We start from the raw sequence: 27,963 nt of genomic DNA, 5'->3' as shown, positions 1-27,963 counted from the left end.
GAAATCTCCTTTAGTTCAGGAGCCTCCTTTTGCTTCCTTAGCCAAGCCCGAAGTATGAGTGGACATCCTGAGGCAGCCCAGATGGTGCGCCGAGAATTCCAGCTGGATCTAGATGAGATTGAGAATGACAATAGTACAGTCCGATGTGAAATGCCAGAGCTTGTTCAGCACAAATTGGATGACATTTTTGAACCAGTCCTTATTCCTGAACCCAAGTAAGTTAATCTCTCTCATTTAAGTGTCAGCAGTGTCTGATCATGAGAATGCACAGATGAAAAGAGCTTTCTGTGCAGTCAGAACTTTTTAGAACTGATTACTGTATGGCTGGTAACAGTTCTTTACAAAGACCTGGAGATGCCACTGGGATGTCTTGTAACAAAGATTGAATTTTTTCCCTTTGCTCTCTAGAATCCGGGCTGTTTCTCCACACTTCGATGACATGCACAGTAATACAGCATCCACAATCAATTTCATTATCTCCCAAGTTGCCAGTGGTGACATCAACACGAGCATCCAAGCTCTGACACAGGTAATGGGGGTATTACCATGGCAGTAATTCCATTGGCATTGGAGGCTGTACAAGTGGTGGCTACCTACTGGTTACAGAATTAAAGGAGGTGTAGGCAGCATTCAGCACTGCCCTGATGAAAAAGTTTTGAACAGGGACCACTCAGTGTCATCACCTGCCTCCCAGGATATGGCTCTCATAGACACTTGCTCTTTACACTTTGCATTCATTCACCAGAGGCTGGAGATACTGCACTGAATAAGTAGGCACTAAATCTCATGGAACTTACTTACATTTTAGTGGACAGGGAAAGATAAGTAAATAAGAAAATACCAGATAATAGCATTTACTGTGTAAATATAACTCAAATGGGACGATCAAAGAGAAGAGCTGAGTAGTTACTTAGATTGCTGGTCAGGGATGCAAGCAGAGGGAACAGCTAATACAAAAGCTATAGGGAAGAATGAGTTTGGAATATTCAAGGAAACAACACAAGGCCCATGTACCCAGAGCAGAGTGGGCAAGGGGGAGAATGGTACAGAATGAGATTCGAGAGGTGGACAGAGATCATCTCATCGGGCAGCCCCGGTGGCACAGCGGTTTAGCACCGCCTGCAGCCCAGGGTGTGATCCTGGAGACCCTGGATCGAGTCCCATGTCAGGCTCTCTGTATGATGCCTGCTTCTCCCTCTGCCTGTGTCTCTGCCTCTCTCTCTCTCTGTCTCTATGAATAAATAAATAAAATATTTTTAAAAAAATAAAAGAGATCATCTCATCAATGTAGATCTTTAAAGCTCCTTGGTAGGTTGTTTGGATTTTATTTTAAGTGTGATGGGACACCATTAGAGAATTTTGAGCAAAGAAGCTATGTAATTTTTAAAAATCATTCTCTTCTTCTGCTTCCCTTTCCTAACAATCTAGTCGAAAAGCCAGTAAGTTGGTAGAGCAAGGTAAGCATCCACCTTGTGGCAGGTGGTGGGGGTGGGGAGCCATCATGGCCTAATGCAAGAGTGAGGATGGTGTCATACAGGAGGGGTGATGCAGAGTCAGGAGTCAGAGCGCAAGCAAGATGAAGAGGATGTTGTGTAGACAGCCACTCTGGCATGATAGATTCCCAGGCAAGATGAGGAGGATATCCACGTGTGTTGGGTACAAGGCAGCATGCAGGTGGCTCAGAATGGGGAGTCAGCAATGAAGCTGGAGAAATAGGCATCTGCATAGGGAAGGACTGGGGGCAGAGATGGGAGATTGGTTACATACCAAGAGATTGGCCATAGAAATATAAGAAAAATAGAAGTCACATTTCTTACTGCCAGAAAAAAAACCACTAAAATATGAAAGGAAAGCAAAATAGACTAAACTCTGGTATTGGACCAGAATTAGATTCGATGTGTCAGTATGAACTCATGATTTTCAAAAGTAGAAATAAATATCAATGTAAATGTGTATATATGTATGTATGTGGTATAAGTATATGCTATAGATATATATGTATGTATATAATATACATATATTCCCTAGTTCTTTTCATTGAGGGGACCTAAGAATAGCAATGCCCCAACAGTAACCAGCACCTCCAGATCTTGGCTTCTAAATACCATTTTCCACTAAAAGGGAATGAGAGCTCCTTGGAGAAGGGGTAGATTCTAGGGCTGAATTAGAAAAATATAGGATAATCCTGGAATATCGTATTGTACCAGATAGTAGGAAAAGGCTCAAAGAATGATAGGGACAGGTCAGAAGGACCCAACATCAAAACCAATAATGATAATGATAGGGTTTAACCCAATGAACTGAATAAAATTTAGGAAATATATTCAATAAAATGTAACCAAATAGGAAACAAGTCCATACCCATATAAATTAAAATTTTGAAGAGAAATGGATATTTACAGATTCATAGTACCACCCCACAAAATGCAAATGACTAATATACAAAAAGTAACCAAAAAATACAAAATACTTTAAGTCGACAATACAGAAGCTTTGCAGACATCACCTTGAAATGATCAAAGTGAACCTAAGTAATAAGACAAGATGAAATTCTGTGTCACATTGTAGGATCCAGTGGAAATTCTGCATCACTTTGCCGACATTCCTAATGTCATCTAATCATGAAGAAACCTCAAACAAATGCAAACAAAGGGATATTTTACAAATGTCAAGGTCCTGAAAGTCAAGGGAAGACTAAGGACTAGTCTAGACCAAAAAGAGACTGAGAGACATGACTAAATGTAGTACATGATTCTAGACTGGCCTTTAGCTGTGAAGAATGTGATCAGGGCAATTAGAGAAAATAGAATAGGGCCTGAGGATTAAATGGTAACAATGTCAATACTAATCTGATTTTGAGTGTTGCCTCAGGGAGTATGAAGGAGAATGTCCTTGTGACAAAGAAATACATAGCGAAGTATGAGATGGGCGTGGAGCATCAGATTGACAATTTATTCTCAACTGATTTAGGATTTTATAAATTCCTTTATTTCAACATTTCTATAATGTTTGAACTTTATTTTTATTGGGGAAAATGTCTCTCTGGCCATTCTCTTAAGACCAGATCTGTTACAAAGTTATGACTGGAGTTTATATAAAAGATAATATCAGGGGATCCCTGGGTGGTGCAGTGGTTTGGCGCCTGCCTTTGGCCCAGGGCGGGATCCTGGAGACCCAGGATTGAATCCCACGTCGGGCTCCCGGTGCATGGAGCCTGCTTATCCCTCTGCCTGTGTCTCTGCCTCTCTCTCTGTGTGTGTGTGACTATCATAAATAAATAAAGAAAAAAAATATTAAAAAATAAAAAGATAATATCACATCCACCAGGATTATCATAGTGGGGAAGAAGAAAAAAGTGGGTGGTTCCAGAGTATCTTTAGATAAGTATCATCCACAAGACTTGGAGACAGATGGGATGTGAAAAGTAAGGTAGGAAAAGAAGAGTAACTCCTTGATTTTTGGCTTGAGCACCTGGGTGGATGGATGGTGGTGCTTCTTGAGAATAGGGAAAACTGAAGGAAGAGCAATCTTGAGGTTGGAAATGAAGAGCTATGTCTTTGCTGTGTTAATTTTGAGTAGTCTGTTTGACATCTCTGTGAAGGCAGATGGCTAGAAATGGAAGAACTGGGGATCTCAGCAAAAGATTTTTGCTATTGTTTGACAAATCGTCTCCTTTTAAGTTTCGACATTAGAGGGCATTCTAGAAAATAGTGACTTTAATACATGCATTGCTGTTGCCTTTCTCCATCGACTTCAAACCCATCTGAGCAGAGGAGCTGCTGGGTCAGGTAGTTGGTATCTGAAGTATGTACAAGTTTCAAGCTCCATCTGGTACAAGTATAAGGCTTTTCTACATATAGGCCTTCAGGAAAACCTGAAGTTCAATAGTGCAGAGCCCAGGGAAGAAGATGGAAACACCAAAAATTCTGGAAAGAAGTCTCTTTTCATCCATGAAGACCAGAAGATCCCCTAAATAAAGGACAGTAGTGGTTTATATGAGTGTTAATAGGAGGACCCAGTGTTCTCCCTGGCCCCCAGGGAACTATAGGTTGCTAAACAAAAAGGCTGAATTCACTGGCTGAGGCTGGGAAGTCTCTAGGTTTTGTACCTTCAGAGACAGAAGAGCAGAAGTACCTGCTCTTACTGCTGTGCTGTATGACTGATAGATTGCAAGCTGGCATACCACAAACTTAGAAGGGGAGAAACTACCATGTTTCCCATTCTCAGATTGCCAAAATTGAGGCTTTCCGAAGGCAGACCCAAGAGTGAATCCTGACTAGGTTAGAATAATAATGAACCACACCATAAGAGACTCAGTAACTGGGAAGAAAAAAAAAAAAAAAAAAAAAACCAGAATGGTAATCTCTTAGCACAATGGAATTGCTGGAGGGGACAAGATGACCATAGGGGAAGGGAGAATAAGGTGTGGGAAGAGTACTTAAAGAGGACTTATTAAAAAAATAAAATAATAAAGAAAAATAAAAAGAGGACTTATTATTAAATATAAAGATTCTCTCTGGCAAAAAAAAAAAAAAAACATGGTTTCAGAATTTTAAAATTGAGTAGATGGACTGAAGGGAGAGGATGATCACTGCAGAAACCATATTAGTGGTCTGAATGACAAGGGTGACAAGATCATTCAGTGGGGAAAGAACAGTCTTCTCAACAAATGATGCCAGAAAAATCGATATCCACATGTAAAAGAATGAAGTTGGACTCTTATGCTATATAAAAAAATTAACTCAAAATGGATCAAAGACAAATATAATAGCTAAAGCTATAAACTCTTAGAAGAAAATATGGGGAGAAGGGTCTTCTTGTGGCAGTGGCAGCTCAAGAGCAGAGTATGAACTCTGGTGGCCAGAGTCATGGCAGGACAGGCATTAAGAAAGTTTCTTTCCCTCTTTGACCAAGTGTTGGTTGAAAGGAGTACAGCCAACTGCAACCGAAGGAGGCATTTTGCTTCCAGAAAAACCTCAAGGAAAACAATTCTCTCCCTCCCTCCTCCCCCCTTTCTTTCTTTTCTTTTTCTTTCTTTTCTTTTTCTTTCTTTTCTTTCTCTTTCTTTTCTTTCTTGGTTGATTTATTTGAGAAAGAGAGCAAGCAGAGGGAGAGAATCTGAAGCACACTTCCTGCTGAGCACAGAGCCCAACACGGAACTCAGTCCCATGACCCTGAGATGACCTGAGCCAAAATCAAGAGTCAGAAGTTTAACTAACTGAGCCACCCAAGTGTTCCAAGGATTATTTATTTAGAGATGGTAACATTCTCAGAAAGTATGTAGACTGAAATATATCATTACTGAGATGGCATTGTGTGAAGCTGCCCATTCCAGTGAAGTTGTGAAATCTTTCATCATGCCTCTTTTATAATAACCTTAAAAAAATTAGGGAAAAAATCTTCATGTTACTGGATTTGGCAGTGATTTCTTGGGTATGACACCAAAAGCAATGGCAACAAAGAGAAAATAATTAAATTGAACTTTCATCAAAATTTAAAAGTTTAATGCATCAAAGGTCCCTATCAAGAGAGTAAAAAGACATCCCACAGAATGGGAGAAAAGATTTTCAAATTATATATCTGATATAAGATTAATATCCAGAACATAGAAAGAACTACAACCAACCACAAAAAGGGGGGGTGGGGGGGGGCGCAAAGAACTTAAACTGACATTTCTCCAAAGAAGATACACAGATGGCTGGTAAACACACATGAAAAGTTGTTTGCCATTCTAGTCATTAGGGAAATGCAGATCAAAACCACAATGAGATACCACTTCACACCCATTAGGATTTTTTTTTCTAAAAATGGGAATCATGTTGGCAAGGATGTAGAGAAATGAGAGCCTGTGTTGCATTGCTGGTGAGGACGTAAAATGGTGCAACCACTATGGAAAACAGTCTGGTGGCTCTTCACAAAGTTAAACATAGACTTACAATAAGATCCAGCAATTCCACTCCCAGAAAGCAGGGACCCAAACAGATAGTTGTACACCAGTGTTTATAGGAGCATTATTCACAGCAGACAAAAGGTGGAAAACAAGAGTCCATCAACAGGTGAATGAACAAAATGTGGAATGTACATACAATGGAATATTATTCAGCCATAAAGATGAATGAAATTTTGATGTATGCTATAAGATGGATGAACCTTGCAGACATTATGCTGTGTGCAATAAATCAAGCACAAAGGGACAAATACTGTATGATTCCACATATTTGAGGTATCTAGAATAAGCAAATCCATGAAGATAGAAAGTAGAATAGAGGATACCAGGGCCAGGGAGACAGGAATGGAGAGTTATTTAAGGAATATGGAGTCTGTTTAGGATGATAGCAAAGTTTTGGAAATAGTGGTGATGCTTACATAACACTGTGATGTAATGCTGTTGTATTATATACTTTAAAATGGCTAAAATGGTAATTTTATATTACATATATTTTTACTGTCATAAGAAAATTAAGAGATAAAAATAAAACTCTCAGTAACAAAAATGTTTAAGTGGCTAGGAATAAATCAGGCATTTTCTATATAAGACCTTTGCAGAGAAAATTGAATGATATTAGAGAATTTCCAAATAAATGGAAGTATACTATGTTCACAGGATTCGGGGTTGTCAGTTACCAGTTCTCAAATTAACCTATCAAATCAAAGCCATTCTAATCAAAATCTCAACAGTTTTCTGCAGTTGTGAAGCAGATTCTTAAATTTATATGGGAGATAAAAGGGCTTACAAATAGCAAAGTTGGGATCTCTGGATGGCTCAGTGGTTTAGCGCCTGCCTTTGGCCCAGGGCATGATCCTGAAGTCCCAGGATCAAGTCCCACATCAGGCTTCCTCTGCCTGTGTCTCTGCCCCCCCCCCCCTCTCTCTCTCTCTCTCTCTCACTCACTCTCTCTCTCTGTCTCTCATGAATAAATAAATGAAATCTTTAAAAAAAATTGCAAAGTCAAGTTAAGACTTTTTCAAAATGAGGACATAGTGGAAGGCTTCTATCACTAGCATCACCTTTGGCTACAGAGCCACTGTAACTAAGATAGTGTGTAGTATTGGCCCAGACAAGCAGCTCAACCACTGAGATGGAACAGAGTCCAGAAATAGACTCACAGCTATAGGAAACTTAACACCAAGTGATTAAAAATCACTTGGTAAAACCTAGATTAATCAGTAAATGGTGCTAGGACTAGTTATTTTCCATGGGAACAACAGTATAATTAGATTGCTATTTCCTGCACCAAAGTATATTTCAGATGAATTAAAGACCTAGATGTGAAAAGGAAAACTTAATAGGAGAACATTTTTTACTTCACATTATGTAAGGATTTCTTTTTAAACTAGACACAAAAAATATAAGGAAAAAATAGAAATCTTTTACTACATTAAAATTTCTAAAAACTTCCTCTTATCCCAAGATACTCTTGTTTGTAACAAAATTAAAAGACAAGTGGAGTGCCTGGCTGGCTGGCTGGCTCTCGGTTGAGTATGTGACTCTTAATCTAAGGTCATGAGTTTAAGCCTCGCATTGGTTGTGAAGTATACTTAAAAAAAAAAAAAAAATGAAAAGACAAGTTACAGATTAAGACAATTGGGACAGATGCAGTAGATGAAAAATAGGGACATAGGAATTAAATAATTCTTACCAGTTTAGAGGTCAAAATAGTGGGTTTTGTTTTGTTTTGTTTTTTAATAAATAAATAAAAGGAAAACCCAGAAAGAATAGTAACCCCTGGTGGAAGGCAAGGTACCAGCATGGGGGACAGGAAGAGAGCTTTAGGATGCTTTGGGTGTCCTATAGCTTGTCCTCAATGGCAGATGTCCGGATGCATAGGCATAGAATTTCGTTAAGTTGTATTCTTAGGGGACACCTGGGTGGCTCAGCGGTATTTGAGCCTGCCTTTGGCCTGGGGCGTGATCCTGGAGTCCTGGGATCAAGTTCCACATCGGGCTTCCTACATGGAGGCTGCTTCTCCCTCTGCCTGTGTCTCTCTCTCTCTCTCTCTGTGACTATCATAAAAAAAAAAAAAAAAAAAAAATTGTTTTCTTAGGATTTGTATGTTGTATCATATTAAAGTTAAAGCTTAATAAAGAATATTAGTGGGACATCTGAGTGGCTCAGTTATTTAAGCATTTGACTCTGGATTTCGGTTCAGGTCATGATCCTAGGGTCCTGGGATGAAACCCCACGTCAGATTCCCTGCTGAGCAAGGAGTCCGCTTGTCTCCCTCTCCCTCTGCCCCAACACCCCCCCACTCATGTGCTCTCTGTCTGAAATAAATCTTCTTTAAAAAAATTATTAGTAAACATATATACCAGATTTGATATATATATCTGTGAAGAGAATTTTATAGTCTCTGAAAATGTGTATACTTTTTCATATCTTAACAAATGCTATGATAAAGATATACTGACCAAATTTTTTTAATAAATAATGTCACAAAAAATACTTGGAAAAGTATGAAACATGCTCCTGACTAACCATTTGATCCAAAATAAAAAACCCACAACTCTTTATTTTTAACAATATAGATTGTTAAAAAAAAAAAGATTGTTAATTTGATTGAGAGAATGACAGGGGTGGAGGTGGCGGGGCTGGCAGAGGGAGAGAATCCCAAGCAGGCTCTCTGCTGAGCGTGAAGCCCAGTTCAGGGCTTGATCTTACAACCCTGAGATCATGACCTGAGCCAAAATCGAGTCTGAGGCTAGACTGAGCCACCCAGGAGCCGTCCCCCAAAAATCTTAATAGTGAATAGGAAAGCATTTCTCTCTAAAACTCTACTGAAACTACTGACCTCAGAAAAATATATTGCCTGAAATGAATTTATTATTGAAGAGAGGCTAAAATAAAGGAACTCAGTACATACCAGAAATTAGAAAAATAAAAAATAAATCCAAAGAAATTTAAAAGTAGGAGATAAACTATAATTCATGAAATGGATTTTTAAAATAATAAATCTAAATTTGTTCCTCATAAAACAAAATAAATTCCTTACTAGCCTGATGAGAGAACAAAAATCTAAGTGTCAGGAATGAGGAAGGAACCAACTACAGAGGAGGAAGAGATTGAAAAAGAATAAGACCCTAGTAACCCTGTGGAAATTTAAAACAATTGATTCCCCCTGCCCAAATTTTTTTAAATAACCAGAGAATTTGGGGAGACCATTAAAAAACAAGGAAACCCAGAACAGAATAAGACATTTGATCATACAAAATTTTTAGGATTTTAATCTGGAGAAATCTACCATATACTGTCAATGAACAGGTGGTATATTGTGATATATATTTGCATCCCATATGACCAACAAAGGATTAATAATTACAGGAAACAGAGCTCTTATGAATTTTTATGAGAAATGGAGAACCCAACAGAAAAATGACCAAAGGATGTGAATAGGCAAATCATGGAATATCTCCAAACAGCCAAGCCAGTAAAAACATAAAAAGGGGTCCAGGCCCTCCTCTGTCACAAAGTACAAATTAATGTAATAATAAGCACTTTCTGCCTCAGAGTGACAAAAAGTAATAACACACAGTTGATAGGGATTCTGTAAAAATAGTACTCATACATTAAACATAGAAATGTAGGACAGCCCCAGTGGTGCAGCAGTTTAGTGCCACCTGCAGCCTGGGGTGTGATCATGGGGACCTGGGATCGAGTCTCACATGCGACTCCCTGCATGGAGCCTGTTTCTCCCTCTGCCTGTGTCTCTGCCTCTCTCTCTGTGTGTGTCTCTATGAATAAATAAATAAAATCTTTAAAAAAACAAACAAACAAACATAGAAATGTGAATTAAATGTGTCTTTTAACGAGAACAACATGGTAATATCTATTATACCATAATTGTAGTCTTCTTCAGACTAAAAAACTATACTCCTGGGACTCTTTCTTTTAGGTAGATAAACACAAGTGTGTTAGGATACATATACAGAGATGTTTATTGTAACATTATTTATAGTAAATAAAATAACCAAACTGGAAACACATTGAAAGTTTGGTAAGGGAATGATTGAGTAAATTTTGGTACATGCCTATGTGGACTATTAAGTAGGCTTTAAAAATAGAGCTTTTTATTTTATTTTAAATAGAGCTATTCTTGTGGCCTTTGGGGATTTTCATAATATTCTGTGGAGCTAGGAAAGCTAGATGCAGAGACATGTATGTACTATAATCCTCTGGTAGAATAAACAATGCCCTAAACCTTGACCTCGTTTATGTGTGCAAGTATGATTGCATATGATTCTGTGAACATGAAAGATGTTGACCAGGCATTAATGTTAATTATCTTAGAAAAAAAAGTAAGCTCCCCCCTGGGGGAAGAAAAAAGTATTTTTTATGGTGTCGGTGTTGAAGCAGCATTGTTAAACAACTCGTCGTATAAAACTGTGTGTACTTACAGAGTCTAAACATGCAGTTATCAATGAAGTAGGACCACTGGCTTCCACACCACCAGGGGGCACTGTTCACACTGCAGTCTGTCTCCATGCTGCTCCCTGGAATTGCACAGTAGGACACCCCTGCATGAAACGATGGTCGTTGAAAATTAGCGTGCTTGTCTCCGGGAATTATTTATGTAATCATAAGGATATTTTTACAGTAGTGAATAGGAAATACATTTTTTCCCATAGCAGTATATTTTATGATTAGAGACAGCCAATGGTCCAAAGCAAAAAGAACACCGGATCAGGATGTTGGAAACCTGAGTTTTGAGTTTGGACTAAGTAGTCTGATCTTTCTGAGCTTTATTTTACTTATCTGATAAATGGAGATCTTACTTAACCTTACTACTTCTCAGAGCTGTTGGATGATCAAATGAGATATAATGGGAATTAAAACACTTTAATAGATGAGACATTTAAACATTGGGATTATATTCCCTGATCTAGATAGTGAACCTTTTAGAATAGGCTCTGTGACTAATTGACCTAACAGTCTCTTGCTCAATAAACATGTGCTAAATGTTAGACTCCCTAAGGACTATTTATTTATATGTAAAGTGACTGGATTTTTTTCAAGGTAAGATATAAGTGCTTTGCAAATAAATATTACAGAGACATCCTTGTAAGTATATTTTCCTACTACTTAAAAATATGACACTTGGAGACTATATCTTGGGGTTTTTGTTACTAGATTGATGAGGTCCTGAGACAGGAAGACAAAGCTGAAGCGATGTCTGGCCATATTGATCAATTTCTGATAGCCACGTTCATGCAACTAAGACTCATCTACAATACACATATGGCCGATGAGAAATTGGAGAAAGATGAGATCATCAAGCTGTATAGCTGTATCATTGGCAACATGATTTCGGTAAGGCCACATCTGCAGAACATGAGCTTCCCTTCAGTCTCATCCTGTCTGGGTTCTAAAGCCTGAGTCAGTGTAGTTCCAGCAAGTCCCATGTCACCTACAGGGTTTTACATGTAATTTACTACTTTCACTGGATGTTGGGTGACACTCCAGCTTGCCTTATTGTTCGGGTACAAAATAGAATGCTTACTTATATACTACCTAGAATTCTGCTTCCTGCCAGTGTCTTCATCAGGCATGGTAGGCCCTGGCTGCATTGTCACAGATAACTGCTCACACTAAAAGTACTTTTATAACAGGAAGGAAGGAAGCACTCCAGTTAATTTTGGCTATTTCTGGAGGTTTGAGGGAGTCTGATGACTTTTTTTTCTCCAAATACTCTGAAATTTTTTTTTTTAAAGATTTTATTTATTTGAGAGAGAAGAGTACAAGGGGGAGGGCGGGCAGGGGCAGAGAGAGAAGAAGAAGCATGTTCCCCACTGAGCAAGAAGCCTGATGCAGGAGCTCAATACCAGGACCCCAGGATCATGACCTGAGCCGAAGTCAGACGCTTAACCATCTAAGCCACCCAGGTGCCCCTGAAGTTTTTAAAATACATAATTTTTTGCTAGAATGTGCCACCCATGTATGTTAGTGAACATATCTTCCTTGCTCTGTACACTGGGTTCCATACCGCTTTAACACAAGTATGATTGGATAGCTGTTTCAGATAGAGAGCCTCGCCCGGGAGGCCTCCACAGGGGTACTGAAAGACCTGATGCATGGCCTCATCACCTTAATGCTGGACTCTCGGATTGAAGATCTAGAGGAAGGACAACAGGTGATCCGCTCTGTGAACCTCTTGGTGGTGAAGGTGCTGGAGAAGTCAGACCAGACCAATATCCTGAGGTATAACTATAATCTCACCATTAGAGCTTGGAACAACCTCTTTTGTCTACCCATGGAAACCAAAGTCACTAGACCAATTAGAACTTTAGGTTTGCCTAGTTAAGTTGATTTATTACTCTTCCCTTCCTCATGAACCAAAAAAGTGTTCCAACCTGAGATAGCAGTTAAAACTAGTAACAACTCAGTAAGCCAGCCAGCATAGTGAGTTTTCTAGAATAGGACTGTAGTGTTTGTTGGTTACCTCGCCATTTCATGTACACTTCAGGTGCATTTCTTTCTTAGCGACCAGTGACAGTGAAAAGTAGAGTAAGGAGCTTTCCCATTTGCCATGTGGTAACAGGAAGCTTAAAAGACTGGTTTATTTTCTTCACAGCTGAATATCAGGCAATCAGAGATGGTCCTGATCCATGTGCTCTCACTTTATTAGGTGGATACAGAATATTTACACTTGGCCTTTCAATTACTGATTTTAATTGGAATGCATGTTTGAAACTTATTAATGCTGTTGTATTGGGATGTCTTTTCTAGTGCCCTACTTGTTTTGCTCCAAGACAGCCTGCTAGCAACAGCCAGTTCTCCCAAATTCTCAGAGCTTGTAATGAAGGTAAAGTGCAAATAATTTGATCTCTTTTCTGTCAAAGATGCAATACTTTGTTAAAGTATGGGGAAAGAGGGATTGAAAGTAAGACGTAGAGTTAAATCAACCAAGGCACAACTGAAAAATATACTTGGTCTCCAGTTTACACCCCAAGCTCAAGCCTGAACAGTTCTTGGCCTCAAACAGTTAAAAGGGAAAGACAACTGTCCTTAAAAGCAAAAGACAATTAGTTTCATGAGACAAATTTTATTCCTTATTTTGGGAAATAGATATGAATAGCCCTCTTTGATAGAAGACCCCGGATGAACATTTCAGTACCGCTATAATATTGTTATTACACTGTAATAGAGTTTGTCTCCTTGGAGTAGATTTGGTTAAGCTGTATGAACTACTCTACTTTCAGGTCCCACACCCAGTTCTCCATATCTTCTCACCATTTAAGGCCCATCTCCAGGCAGTGGGAGGGAGGTGTGGGGATGATTACATGGATGGCTTGTCACACACTAACCAGTGACATGCTTGGAGTGAAATTGTTCATGTTTTAGCAGCTGAACTCAAAAGACATGGTGATGTTCCACACTTATTTCTCTGACTGCCTTTCAGAAGTGACCCCAGAGCCTAGGGCAGGTGAATGGTGACAGGAATTATCTTTATTCTTTAGCCACTCTTGCTAACTTTTGTTTCTTTTTTCAATAGTGTCTCTGGAGAATGGTTCGACTCTTGCCTGATACCATCAACAGCATTAATCTGGACAGAATTCTTCTGGACATACACATTTTCATGAAAGTCTTCCCCAAAGAGAAACTGAAGCAATGCAAAAGTGAATTTCCCATAAGGACCCTAAAGACACTGCTGCACACATTATGCAAATTAAAAGGGCCCAAGGTAAGTGAGAACAGCAGCTGGTCCCTGAGAGAGCTTAAGGAGAACTACATGGATATGGCATCACCGTCATCTGAATCTGCATGTGTCTCCCTCAGATCCTAGACCACCTAACAATGATTGACAACAAGAACGAGTCTGAGCTGGAGGCCCACCTCTGCCGGATGATGAAGCACAGCATGGACCAGACAGGGAGCAAGTCTGATAAGGAAACAGAAAAGGGAGCATCTCGAATAGTAAGTGTCCTGACTGAGGGTGGTGATCTTGTCAGAGGCATAAGCACTAAAGCCCACCCTCTCAGGGTCTAAGGTGAAGGCTCGGGGATGGGCCAGTCGCTCTCCTGCTGCTGTGTTGTGACCATTTCCACCTTGAAGTTTTCAAATATGAACTAGTTATAATGGTGTGGTTACCACACAACCAAAGGTTGTCAGGTAAATCCACTGTGAGCTCTACTTAAGAAGAAAGGGGCCAGGTCCTTTCTCGCTAATTTAGTTGAAAACCTTCGACTGGAGGCATTTAGTGACCAGAATGTTAGGGTTTTTTGCTGCAGACACGGGTGCTGTTACCACAGGAACATTCCAGTAAGTCTGGATTTTGAGACCTCTTCAGTTTTACCCAGTTGTGGGTTCCTGATTAATAACTCAAGTCTAGCCAGTCCTTTGTGTCTTTCAACCACAGGATGAAAAATCATCAAAGGCCAAAGTGAATGATTTCTTAGCTGAGATTTTTAAGAAGATTGGCTCTAAAGAAAACACTAAAGAGGTGAGAGGGGAAGGGGCAAGCCAAGCAGGCATCTGCTTAAGGGAGAAGGGTCACCGACTAATGTCTCCCCGCTCTTCCTTTTTCTTGGTAACCAGGGCCTAGCAGAGTTGTACGAATATAAGAAGAAATATTCAGATGCTGACATTGAACCATTTCTGAAAAATTCCTCCCAGTTCTTCCAGAGTTATGTTGAGAGAGGCCTTCGGGTGATTGAGATGGAGAGGGAGGGCAAAGGCCGCATTCCCGCATCTTCAGGTATGGCTTCCTCCAGTGGCTACAGGAAGGAGCTCAAAATAGCTCCCAGCTCTGGAACTAGAGGTTTTGATTGGTTTAAATTTATACCTATGCTCCTCGGTACTTGCTGGTCACCAGTGGTGTTTACGTTGCTGCAACAGTGGCCAACTCTGTCACCTGACTTGACCCATCGCCAGTGTTTGACAAGGCAGTGCGCCTTATCCTTGAAACCACTTCTGCCCTGTGCTTCCAGTTGTCCCTGTTCTCTTGGTTTCTTCCTACCTGGCCTTCCTGGCCTCTTCCTACTTGGCCTCTCTGATTCTTCCTCTCCCTGAACTCTTACTGTTGGCGTTCCACAGGCTTCAATCTGCAACCATTCCTCCAAAACCTGCTCCGTTAGCGTTCTTCTCCATCTCAGATGATGGCACCTCCGTTGCTTAGACCCAAAGCCTTTCTTTCAGTCATGTCTTCCCCTCAGTCAGGAAATCTTTTGGCTCTGCCTGCAAACCATGTGCAGAATCCTCACACACTTCTCATGACCTTCACTGCCACTTCCTTGGCATGAGTATCATCATCTCTCACCTGGTTTGTGGCACTGTTCTCCTGCTTCTACTGTGTCTTCCCATAATTCTTTCCATTCATAGCATCAAAACAATGTTCCTCCAACATTTTCCAAAGGCTCTATATCAGCAAAAGCAAAAGGCCTTACAGAGGCCTACAAGGGCCTACATTATAAGGCCCCTTGACCCCTCGAGAGCTACATCTCCTGCCACTCGCTCTGACTCCTGTTCCACTCCAGCCCCCACTGGCCTCCTTGCTGTTTTGGAACATACCAGTCACGCACCTGCTTGGGGCCTTTGCAACAGCTGTTTCTTACATGTAGAATGCTCTTCCCCAAGATAGCCTTGTAACTAGTCCTTTCTTCCTTCAGATCTTTGTTCAAACACCAGTCTCAGACCTTTCTTAAAATTTGCATCCTACCCCCCAACCCCTTGATCAAACATATGGTATATCCATATGTAGCATGCCATCCATATGTAGACATTCTGCTCATTACACCTCAAGGAAAAGACTCTTAAATCTTGAAGAAGCATAATTTCAGGTGTTAAAAACAAAAGAAAAATAAGAACACAACTGAAGTTTCAGCCTAGCAAGATACATGGTGAGAGGGAACCTGATTAGAATCTGAAAACAACAAAGAAGCACGGTTTTATAGGCAAACAAATTCAAGACGGTAAGAGTGGGAATTTCAGGGACTCCCAAAAGAACTAAATGTAGGACGCGAGAGCTCTACTCTGGATGGTGACAGGGGTCTTTTTTTCTGGTTTTAAAGTTTTTTTGTTTTGTTTTTAATTTACTTATGAGAGGCAGAGACACGGGCAGAGGGAAAACAGGTTCCCCACAAGGAGCTTGATGCGAGACTGGATCCCGGACCCTGAGATCACGCCCTGAGCTGAAGGCAGACGCTCAACCGCTGAGCCACTCAGGCATCCCAGAGGTCTTTCTTTTGGTTTAAGGCTCTTGACAGCTTCTTTCTTTCTTTTTTTTTTTTTTTTTTTAATTTTTTTATTTATTTATGACAGCCACACAGAGAGAGAGAGAGAGAGAGGCAGAGACACAGGCAGAGGGAGAAGCAGGCTCCATGCACCGGGAGCCCGATGTGGGATTCGATCCCGGCTCTCCAGGATGGCGCCCTGGGCCAAAGGCAGGCGCCAAACCGCTGCGCCACCCAGGGATCCCAGCTTCTTTCTTTCTTTTCTTTCTTTTATTTCTTTTCTTTCTTTTCTTTCTTTTCTTTTCTTTCTTTTTCTTTCTTTCTTTTCTTTCCTTTTCTTTCCTTTTCTTTCTTTTCTTTCTTTCTTTTCTTTCTTTTCTTTCTTTCTTTCTTTCATTTGAGCAAGATACAGCATGAGCAGGGTGGGAGACAGAAAACTAAGCTCCCCCCTGAGCAGGGAGCCCAATGTGGGGCTTGATCCCAGGACTCCGGGATCATGACCTGAGCCGAAGGCAGACATTTAACCAATTGAGCCACCCAAGTGCCCCAATAGCTGTTTTCTAAAATTGACATCTCCAGGGTCTGCTGTTTGTCTCTAGCTCCTGTGAGCAGTAATTTGCAGACACTGACTTTTTCACTATAGGGGAGTAATGTTTCACTTTAACATTAGGATGAGCAGGATCCCTGGGTGGCTCAGCGGTTTAGCGCCTGCCTTAGGCCCAGGGCGTGATCCTAGAGACCCAGGATCGAGTCCCACATCAGGCTCCCTTCATGGAGCCTGCTTCTCCCTCTGCCTGTGTCTCTGCCTCTCTCTGTGTGTGTCTTTCATGAATAAATAAAATAAATTAAAAAAAAAAAAAAAAGGATGAGCTTTCATTCCTGTCATTCAGGAGTACCTGTTGAATGCCTGCTGTGTGCCAGGCAGCAAACAGACAAAAACCTCTGCTGGTAAATAAAATCTTAAAAAGGGATCCCTGGGTGGCTCAGTGGTTTAGCACCTGCCTTTGGCCCAGGGCGCGATCCTGGGGTCCCGGGATCAAGTCCCGTGTCAGGCTCCTTGCATGGAGCCTCCTTCTCCCTCCTCCTGTGTCTCTGCCTCTCTCCCTCTCTCTGTGTCTATCACGAATAAATAAATAAATGAATTTTTTAAAAAAAAATGGGGCTCCTGGGTGGCTCAGTCGGTTAAGCCTCTGCCTTTGGCTCAGATCATGATCTCAGGGTCCTGGGATCGAGGCCGTATCTGGCTCCCTGTTCAGTAGGGAGTCTGCTGCTCCCTCTGCCTCTGTCCCCACTTGTGCTCACTGTTCTCTCTTGTGCCCTCTCTCAAATAAGTAAAATCTTTAAAAAGCAAACAAACCAAAAACTCTGCTAGAATTTAAAGTCCACAAGGGCAGAGACAGACACGAACAGTTCACCTAACAACTGCTGTACTGCATGGCATGTTAGAGGAGGTAAGCGGACATACATGGTTTGCTTGATCGAGGTAGGGGCCCCTTTTCTCACTTCTGCAGCCCTTTCTGGTGACATCCAACATTTGACTGATACTTTGGGCCTAAATAGGACATTTGCAGCACAAGCGTGTGACCCCACTGATTGTGGAGTGGTTGCGTGTGGAGAGTATTCAGACACCCATCACTACTGTCTCTCACTCCCTTTCTCATTCATGGGCACCTGGTCAGAGTATCCTCCATATGTTTACGTTAAGGATTTCTTTTTTCCTGTAGAGTATCCTGCTGCTCTTCGGTTTACCATAAGGCAGTTTTTCTTCCCAAGATCTTACCTTTTTGGCTTATATAATGCGTTTTGATACTAATTTGGGTGTTTAAAATGCCTATGTTTTGTAATTGTTCCTTCTCAAAATTTCAAGAACTGGTGGATGGATTTTTCTGGTTCTTCCCCTCTGCTGCCAGAATCTTGTTCTCCATGCTGGGAGTGACCTGTGAGCCCGTTCCTGTCCCTCTCTTTTATGTTTGTTGGACACCTGCATTTCTGCGTCTTCCCCATGAACACACTGTGGCCTTGAGCTCCTTGCTGTCTTCCCTGGTTTTGAATAAGCACTTCCCTCTGTGTATCACCTGGTCCAAACCTAGTCTAATTGTTGCCAGTATGTAAAGTCCTGAGCTTCTTCAGCTGGACACCGTAGCATAGGCTTTTGGATTCCCCAGGTCAGTGGCAGGATGACAGAGTACAACCCCCCCTCCCCCACGCCGCACATATCCAGGGTGTAGACAGGCGGCCCAGCCTATATTCTGCTCTTCTCTGTTGTCTCTTCAAGTTCTCGCTCAGCTTGTCTTGGGTATTTCAGAGCCCCTTTTACCACCAACTCCAGAGGAACTCCTGTGGCTTCTTTAGTCCTTACAGTGGTGATATCCAAGCCCCCAGATCTTTCCCTGTGGCGGCAGGTTAACTGGGCAGTCTAGAAGGGGACGTACATTTGAGTGTCCTTTCCACATTTCATCTCTAGGCATCTCCCCTCAGACGGAGGTCTCGTGTATGCCCGCTCCCACAAGCACAGTGTCCTCCATAGGTAACACCAATGGAGAGGAGGTGGGACCGTCTGTCTACCTGGAGAGGCTCAAAATCCTCCGACAGCGATGTGGTCTGGATAATACGAAGGTAGGCCTCGGTCCTTTGGGTGGGTCAAGGCCAGGCCGACCCCTGCTGCTCCCGAGCTTCAGACCAACCCACTTTGCCAACTGTGTCCTTCTTTCCACAGCAGGACGAGCGGCCCCCGCTGACCTCTCTGCTCTCCAAACCAGCAGTCCCCCCCGTCGCCTCTTCCACGGACATGCTGCACAGCAAACTCTCTCAGCTCCGGGAGTCCCGGGAGCAGCACCAGCACTCAGACCTGGATTCTAACCAGACTCACTCTTCAGGAAGTGTGACCACGTCCTCGTCCTCCACAGCCAACATTGACGACTTGAAAAAGAGACTGGAGAGAATAAAGAGCAGCCGCAAGTGAAGTGGCCCCGGCCCCGTGCCCCGCAGCTCCAGCTCACTCAACTCGGGGTCCTCCTGGTCACCGGGGCTCGGCGGGCCTGGCACACAGACTGCCTGGATGTGCCCGCCGCGGGCCTCCCACGTGCTCCGCTGCTCCGCCAGCGTCCTGCCTCCGGAAGACTGTCTGTGTCGTAGTTTAGTGTACAGACTTGTAAACAGCTGCCCTCCGCTCAGCTCCGACTAGTCTCCGTAGCCTTGGTCTTTTATTTCTAACTGCTCATTTGTAAAGTTGTCCTGATCTTTCCTAGCTTTTAACTATTAGAAACTCTTGACTAGTTTTCCTTTTGAGTCCGTGAGCTCTTCTCCCTGTAGCCCTGAAGGGTCACTGTATTCTGTATGAATGCATGGCATGATACAACTAATTTAAGAGTCTTTTATAAATAAAGTTTGCATTAACTAGAACAGTCTCCCAAGATGCTCCTGCCTGGGCAGCTCTGTCATCTGTCCTTGGGACTGGCCAGCCAGCAGCCAAACATGAGTAAGTCCTGCTTAAGGAGCACCGCCTTGTATGGGCGCACAGACTTGTGCTTCTACCCTGAGTAGGAGTGATGCCCTGTTCCTGCCTTCCGCTTGCAGCTTCCGGGGGGTTCTGGTCATGACTTCCTCCCATCAGCCCCATGGCTCCAGGGGCTCCCAGGCTTCCCGCCGCCTTGCATGTGACCTGGGGCCCGGGCCAGGCAGCAGTGCCTTCCACACAGACACTGGACTTGGGGGCTCTGACTGAAGGAGGATGGGGGTGCTCAGGAGCTCCCCGCCTGGTTTTGGGGCCTGAGTTGAGACCCATTGTTGCTTCCCACTCAGGCTGAGTGAGGACCAGAAAGTGAACAGAGGAGTCACATCCAGGATAAATCTGCCAGGATCTCCCTCCATAGTCAGAAAAACTCAGGACCAAAAGGCTCTGGATAAAGATGGGCAACCACAAGGGTCAAGGAATTCTTCTAGACTGTCTTACTCAGCTGGCGCTCAAGAAACAAAAGGTTGACAGAAAGTGAATCCCCTGTTGATTCTAGTCATGTTTCTCAGGTGGCCCCTGTGCTGCCTGAAATCACCTTACCCCCCCCCCCCATCCCTGTGTTGGAGGGAAGCCACCTTGAGAGCCTGCACCCTTGTTTCAAAAGCGGGGCCAGAATATTATAATTCTTAATCCCTGTGCTTCCCCGCTCCACACACCCCCCCCCCCCACTGTGGTTAAAGCTCTGGGCTGCCGAGGTCCTGCAGACGCACTGAATCCCCGGTTTTTACCCTGATTCTTGGCCAGAACCAAGTAACAAGGGCAGAGAACTCAGAGGTCTGATCTTTGTTCCTTGATGTATTGAAAAATGGGAAAAGAAAACAAAGGGGGAGGGAAGTGGGTAAAAGTATATACTTCCGTCCCTTCCCATGTTACCCCATGAAGTTTAAAGATCTTGGTCGAAGATTCAAGGCCAAGAGGTAATCATGGCGGCATCCATGCTCTTCCCCCACCTCACCCCCAAGCTCAGGGATGAGGGTACCTTCAACACAGTCCTCCAGAGAATTATCCAGTGATCAGCATTTCATGCCGGCTGAAACAGTGTGGCACCTGTAGCACTGTGGTGCCTTGCTCCCGAGTCATGAAGGTACCTAACAGAAATGGCAGGAGGCCGAGGTGCAGCTGGAAATGGGGGAGGGAGGGAGCCCTGGAAGGGCAGCAGTGTGTCAGACCCGCACCCCCTCAGCCAGTAGCAACCTCGAAGGATGCGCTGACGGGGCAGCTTTAGGTTCTGTGACTCTTAGGACTTTTATATTTGTCCCTACCGTTTATGAATCCACTTATGCACACCCTCTAGGTCCCATTTCTTAGCAGTTACAGACCTGAGCAACTGGCTTCTCAATGGAAGTAGAAATTCCAGGAAGCAACAGCTGCACCAGCATGCCATCTGTAGGCGCCAGAGGAGGGAAGTAGGAATGCTGCCATGCCAGGCAGTAGTGAGAATAAAAGCAGCGGTGACTTCTGGGCAGCTTACCAGGTATTGGGCATTTTGCCAAGTACATTATGTGAATTACCTAATTTAATCCTCAAGACCTTATTAGATAAAGAATGTCCTTCTGTACATCTTATATGTAAGGAAACAGGCTCGAGGTGGTCAGCTGACTTGTCCCTTTTACAGTTGTAGCCAGGATACGAACCTAGGCAGTCTGACACCGGGCCACACGCCTAACCACCATATCCCACATACTCCCAGATGAAGGCACTTAAAGTACTGCTCCTTTTTGGAGGCATTAAGTCTGATGTCATTTTAATGACATGCAGAAGGATGTAGGCACTAAAGAAACGTACCTACTTCTCCCTTGTTGCTCTGGCCTTCCACTACCTCTTCTGGGGTCCTGGGACGAGTGCCGTACCGCCCCCACAGCTGAGCAAGTGAAAGCACAGGCTTCAGTGTCTTCTGTGTTTCAAGTCCAACTTTAACCCTTCTCAGCTATGTGAACTCGGACAGGATGCTTCTAGTCTATTTCCTCACCTACCTCTTATGGGCATTAAATGAGGTATCCCACCAAGGCCCTGAGTCTGGAGCATTTTCAGTGCTGAGCCCCTCAGGCCACCACCTCCCTGCCACCTGCCCCTCTCACCCCCCACCCCCCACATCCCCACCCCACCCCATTCTAGGAGTGGTGGCCTCCCTAAGTCCTGTTTATCCGGTCACGCTGGCTCACTCTGAGCTGCCCACGAATAGCACTGGGAGCATGGAGGCTTGTTGACAGACACTTTTATTGAGAACTATATCGTTTTAGGAACACACCACAAAAATAAATCTTCCACTGGATTGGTTTCTGTGATTTTTGCAGTGAGGAGCCTAGAATGTGAGCAGCCTCCTAACCTCCAGACTTCTCAATGACTTTCTGTATCCATTTCTTCAGGCGGAACACGTGTGTGTAGAAGCCATATTTTCCATCCCTGTCACAGCCTTCACCCCAGGAGACGATGCCCATTTGATACCAGCGGTTGTTAAAGGGGCTCTGAGGAAGAAATATGGGGTTTCCAAGAGGGTGAGTCCAAGGCATGAACTTAAGTCCAGTACCCGGTTGGGCAACTATTTCTGAGAACACTTCCTCCTTACTCAGCCCCACCCCCGGAAGATCTTCCCACCAGTTCCTGGCCTTTAGCAGCACTTACCTTCATGACAAATGGTCCCCCACTGTCGCCTTCACAAGCATCCCCTCGTTTCCCTTCATTGGGTTTATAACCTTGAGAGAGAACAGTGTACTTAGGGGCAGAGCTCATGCTCCCGCCACTCCCCGTGAAGAGACCTAGCTGGAGAGTGTCCACTTGACCCTCCTTGGCTCTCATTTCCTTACCCCACACAGCCAATCCTTTAGCACAACCTCAACTCTGTCTTCAACAGACCTCCCAACTCACCCACTTCTCACCTCTTCCACCCCTAGTCACATCACACGTACCTCTCCCCTGAACTAGCTTCCCAAATTCTACTTCTGCCCACCTACAATCCATTGGCTGCCCAACAGGCAGAAGGACTTTAAAAAAAAATACATTAGATCTACAGGTGGTTGAGGATAATGGCAGTTGCCTTTATCCAAAATACAGGCAGTTGGCAGAGGATAAAGGCAGTTGCCTTTATCCCCACATACCCTCCATAAATATAGGAAAATTTGAACAACAGAAGCTACACACACACAATCACTGGAATACGGAGAACACCCAAACTGCAAATCAGTATATTTAATTGTGCATCTAATATTAACATAGATGTGGAAATGAGGCAATAAAAATACCTACTAGGGCAGCCTAGGTGGAACGGCAGTTTAGTGCTGCCTGCAGCTCAGGGTGTGATCCTGGAGACCCAGGATCGAGTCCCACATCAGGCTCCTTGCATGAAGCCTGCTTCTCCCTCTGCCTGTGTTTCTGCCTCTGTGTGTGTGTGTGTGTGTGTGTGTGTGTGTGTGTCATGAATAAATAAATAAAATATTTAAAAATAAATAAATTAATTAATTAAAAATACCTACTAGACAAAAGAAGTGAGTGCAATTGAATTGGAATCTTTTAAATAACCCCAGATCTGCAAAATAAATGACAACTAAATAGATCTATACCAAAATACCATAGGAAACCAAAAAACAAGACTAAAAAACACTTCAGCTAATAAAAATTCTCCCCCAAAATACCACCGTGAAACAGAAGAAAACTCTAACTGCATTAAATTTCCCCAAGCCAACTTGTAGGATGTAACAAAAACACCTTGAATCAGAAATCCAAAAATTAAAAATAAATGGACAATAGGAAGAAATGCAAAGTAGAAAGGGATTGAAATGGAATTCAGACCAAAGAACTCTGAATCTCTCAAAAAGAAAAAACCATGGAACAAAACTAATATAATCCAAGAAAATTTCACAGAAATAAAATAAGGTTGAAGGTATATGTTGAAAGGAGCCACACTGGGTAGCTGACAAAATACCTGAAACACCCCATTCTGAGACATATCCTAATAAAACTTCAAAGACGAAGGAAAACACTCTCAAGGCCTCCAAGCAAAAAAGACCAAATACAAGTTCCAAAGAATTACACAAGCATCTGGTTTTTTTAAAAAAGATCTTATCCAGCAGAGAGAGAGAGAGGAGCACAAGTAGGCAAAAGGACAGAGGGAGCCAGAGAGGGAGAAGTAGGCTCCCCACTGAGCAGGGAGCCTGATGGGCTGGATCCCAGGACCCTGGGTTCATGACCTGAGCCGAAGACAGATGCTTAACCAACTGAGCCACCCAGGCACCTCTCAGCATCTGATTTTTCAAAAAGAACATACAAAGTAAGCAACAACAAAGCTATTTTTTTTTTAAGGAAGGAAAATTTAAGCCACGATTCTATATGCAGCCAAGCACAGCTTAAGGTTTCAAGACTACAGAACAACAATTGTAAACACATGAAAACTCATGAAATTCTACACCCATAGAATGCTTTGTTGAAGCATCTACTAAATGACAAGCTTCATCCAACCAAGAGATGAATGCTGCAGCAAAAGGACTGATTGATTGTGCTGACAAGTAGGGAAAAATGCATCTAAAAATATCAAAGAAGGGATCCCTGGGTGGCGCAGCGGTTTGGCGCCTGCCTTTGGCCCAGGGCACGATCCTGGAGACCCGGGATCGAGTCCCGCGTCGGGCTCCCGGTGCATGGGGCCTGCTTCTCCCTCTGCCTGTGTCTCTGCCTCTCTCTCTATCTCTCTGTGACTATCATAAATAAATAAAAATTAAAAAAAAATTTAAAAATATCAAAGAAGATCTTGAAAAAGTAAACTCCCTGACTGATGTATAGCCAATAGGTGGGAGTTAACAAGTAAAAGGTCATGTAAGAAAAGAAGGAACTAAGGGCATTTCAAAGAGATAGAAGCTCAAAGGAAATCATTAGAACAAAAATGCAAGGGATCCCTGGGTGGCGCAGCGGTTTGGCGCCTGCCTTTGGCCCAGGGTGCGATCCTGGAGACCCGGGATCGAATCCCACGTCAGGCTCCCGGTGCATGGAGCCTGCTTCTCCCTCTGCCTGTGTCTCTGCCTCTCTCTCTCTCTCTCTATCATGAATAAATAAATAAAATCTTTAAAAAAAAAAAAAAAAACACAAAAATGCAAAATGTCCCAAATATATATATTCAAAAACACAAAGAAAAGATCACATAGGGAAAAAGAGCAAATGAAACATAATACATGTAATAATAACAAAATCATATGAATATTAATTCAGTCACATCAATAAATATAAATGGGTTTAACTCACCTATTAAAAGAGAAAAAGATTTTTAGTTTGACTCTCAAAAAGCAAGACCCAACTATGCTGCATAGAAGAGACAAAGTGATGCCTAGAGGCTAAAGGGATGGATGAAGGTATACTAGGTTAATGGAAACAAAAAACAGCAGAGACAGTGATCCTGAAACTGAAAAGAATTTAAAGTACACTTTTAATGTTAAAAGCCGCAGTTCACAATAAATAAATAAGAGTCATGAATATCTGCACTAAACAGCACAGCAACCACATTTATAAATCAAGGAGACAAATACATTAGTAGAATTTAACACAAACTCAGTATAAGATCAAGTGAACTGAAAATAAATGAGGATATAAATGACCTAAACGGTGCAGTGGGGGTGGGGGCGGGGGGGAACACCTGGCTGTTTCAGTCAGTGGAGCCTGCGACTCTTGATCTCGGAGTTGTGAGCTCAAGCCCCATGTTGGATATAGAAACCACTTAAAATAGGGCAGTCCTGGTGGCTCAGCAGTTTAGTGCCACCTTTGGCCCAGGGTGTGATCCTGGAGACCCAAGATCAAGTCCCATATCAGGCTCCCTGTATGGAGCCTGCTTGTGTCTCTGCCCCTCTCTCTGTCTCTCATGAATAAATAAATAAAATCTTTTTAAAAAATTACTTAAAACATTTAAAGATAGATAAATAAAAATAAATGACCTAAATAACAAGTGATAAGGTTCTTTTTTCTTTTTGTACTTTATGGATATATATCAAACACTACACATGGATAATAGAGACCATACCTACACACCTCTAGTACATAGGCAACAGTCACAAAAAATGATCGAACAGCTCTCTTTTTTTTAAAAGATTTTTAAAGTTAATAGAGAAAGACTGAGAGCACGAGAGGGGCAGAGGGAGAGGGAGCAGCAGACTCCCTGCTGAGCAGGGACCTGATCCCAGCACCCTGAGATCATGACCTGAACCGAAGGCAGACACTTAACCAACTGAACCCCCAGTGCCCTGACCAGCTCTCTTTCAAAAAAAAAAAAAAAAAATCAATTCCATAAAGTAGAAATATTACAAACCATACTCTTGGAGCATAGTGCAGCAAAACTCAGTTACTACCAAAATCAAAATATAAGACCCTCCCATCTAGAAATTTAAAAACCTATTAAGCAACTGTTGGGTGAAAGGATTCAAACTGAAATTACAGAATTTCTAAAAAATAATGATAATGAAAACACTGCATATTGTTCTCTCTGAACAGAGGAAAATGCATAGCCCTACTCAAAAATTAAAGAAAATAACCAAACTCTCAGCTCATAAAGCTAGAAAGAGAACAGCAAAGTAAAACAAAAGAAAGGATAAAGAAGAAAAAACTTTTCAAGATAAAAGCAGAAATTTAATGAAGTACAGAAATGAAAAGCAACAGGCCTAGCTAAAAAGTCAAATTCCTAGGTATCTTGATTGGTTTTGGAACCACAAACTAATTACTCTAGGAACATGAATATATAAAAAGGGTGCTAAGGAGGAAAAAAATCATAATATATTGTAGTATGCTAGAAAGATACAATACAGACTTGAACGAATGGGCAAACATTTCTTGTTCTTGAATAACTTAACATCAAAAAGATGTCAGAGAAAAAAAAAAGATGTCAGTTCTCTCTAAATTTATAAAGTCAACACAATCCCAGCAAAAATATCCATAGGCTTCTTTTATAGAGCTAGACAGTTGATACCAAAGTTCATATGGAAAAACAAACATGCAAGAATTGCCAGGAAAACACTGGAAAGAAAAACTTCAAGAAACAACAAACGTTACCAGACATTAAAACCTACTCTAAAGCTCTGTAATTAAAACAAGACAGTGCTTTAATAAATAGAAACAGACCAGGAGGGACGCCTGGGTGGCTCAGTAGCTGGGCGTCTGCCTTTGGCTTGGGTCATGATCCCAGGGTCCTGGGATCGAGTTCTGCATCAGGCTCCCCACAGAGAGCCTGCTTCTCCGTCTGCCTGTGTCTCTCCCTCTCTCTTTGTCTCTCATGAATAGATAAAATCTTAAAAAAAGAAAAGAAAGAAAAGAAAAGAAAGAAAGAAAAGAAAGAGAAAAGAAAAGAAAAGAAAAGAAAAAAGAAAAGAAAAGGAAAGAAAAGAAAAGAAAAAAGAAACCAGGAGAACCAAATAGAATATCTTCAAATAGATTTAACTACAATAGAAGCCCAGTATGTGAAAAATGTGACATCTCAAATCACTGGGGCAGTCAGTAGAGTACCCAATTCTTGATCTTGTGTGTTCAAGCCCCACCTTAGGTGTAGAGATTACTTAAAAATAAAATCTTAAAAGGGTGCCTGGGTGGCTTAGTCAGTTAAGCATCTGACTCAGGTCTTAATCTTAGGGTTATAAGTGCAAGCCCCACGTTAGGCACCAAAAAAATAAAAATACAAATAAAAACTTGGGGTGCCTGGGTGGCTCATTCAGTTAAGCATCCAACTCTTCGTTTTGGCTCAGGTCATGATCTCTGGGTTGTGGGATGAAGCCCCACACTGAGCTGTGTGCTCAGCATGGAGTTTTCTTGGGGCCTTCTCTCCCTCCCCCCTGCTCCTGCTCTCTCCCTCTAAAATAAATTAGTAAATCTTTTTCAAAAGTAAAGAATAAATAAAATATATTTAATAAAATCAAATCACGGGACACCTGGCTGGCAGACGCTCAACGACTGAGCCACTCAGGCTTCCCTAAATAAATAAAATCTTTTTTTAAAAATCTAATCACTTGGGGCAAAGATACAATTTTTAATAAGTGGTGCAGAGACAGCTGGTTAGCTATTTGGACAAAGATAAGTTAAATCCATACCTCACATTATACTGAGGAATAAACTCCAAATGACTCAGAGGTCTAAGTATAGAAAAATGAAACCAAGTACCAGAAGAAAACAAGTGAATTTCTCTATGACCTGGATATAAGGAAAGTTTTTCTAACTCTGCAAAAATCCAGATGCAATAAAATAAAATTTTACTACTTAAAGTTTTTTTTTTTTTTAATTTAGAAATGACAAAATGAGAGCACCTGGGTAGTTCAGTTGGTTAAGCATCT

At 42.2% G+C, this 27,963-nt stretch overlaps 2 protein-coding genes across 19 annotated transcripts in view; one reads left to right on the top strand and one right to left on the bottom strand.

The window, feature by feature from the left end:
• The window catches only part of CKAP5 (cytoskeleton associated protein 5), a 107,019-nt gene extending 87,453 nt beyond the window's left edge, over positions 1 to 19,566 (top strand). For 5 of the 18 annotated variants that reach the window (XM_026004061.2, XM_072760355.1, XM_026004063.2 and 2 more), the window contains exons 34-44: positions 42 to 215; positions 409 to 529; positions 11,126 to 11,305; positions 12,006 to 12,193; positions 12,722 to 12,797; positions 13,488 to 13,676; positions 13,772 to 13,909; positions 14,352 to 14,435; positions 14,531 to 14,690; positions 18,629 to 18,780; positions 18,881 to 19,566. In XM_026004061.2, the coding sequence (XP_025859846.1) occupies positions 42 to 215; positions 409 to 529; positions 11,126 to 11,305; positions 12,006 to 12,193; positions 12,722 to 12,797; positions 13,488 to 13,676; positions 13,772 to 13,909; positions 14,352 to 14,435; positions 14,531 to 14,690; positions 18,629 to 18,780; positions 18,881 to 19,126 (1,708 nt within the window). In that variant the 3' untranslated portion in view covers positions 19,127 to 19,566. The remainder of the gene's footprint in view (positions 1 to 41; positions 216 to 408; positions 530 to 11,125; positions 11,306 to 12,005; positions 12,194 to 12,721; positions 12,798 to 13,487; positions 13,677 to 13,771; positions 13,910 to 14,351; positions 14,436 to 14,530; positions 14,691 to 18,628; positions 18,781 to 18,880) is intronic. The other 13 variants (XM_026004066.2, XM_072760364.1, XM_072760363.1 and 10 more) reach the window with 3 other exon arrangements.
• A 2,310-nt stretch (positions 19,567 to 21,876) lies between these two features.
• Positions 21,877 to 27,963, bottom strand: part of F2 (coagulation factor II, thrombin) — a 26,796-nt gene continuing 20,709 nt past the window's right edge. The window contains exons 14-15 of the mRNA XM_026004069.2: positions 22,301 to 22,371; positions 21,877 to 22,143 (exon numbers count right to left, since the gene is read on the bottom strand). Of these exons, the coding sequence (XP_025859854.1) occupies positions 22,000 to 22,143; positions 22,301 to 22,371 (215 nt within the window). The 3' untranslated portion in view covers positions 21,877 to 21,999. The remainder of the gene's footprint in view (positions 22,144 to 22,300; positions 22,372 to 27,963) is intronic.

This window comes from Vulpes vulpes, chromosome 5, assembly GCF_048418805.1.
Source record: "Vulpes vulpes isolate BD-2025 chromosome 5, VulVul3, whole genome shotgun sequence".
In the NCBI taxonomy this organism is placed as follows: Eukaryota; Metazoa; Chordata; class Mammalia; order Carnivora; family Canidae; genus Vulpes; species Vulpes vulpes.
The sequence above is the reverse complement of the archived record's forward strand: the minus strand, read 5'-3'. Positions and strand labels throughout refer to the sequence as shown.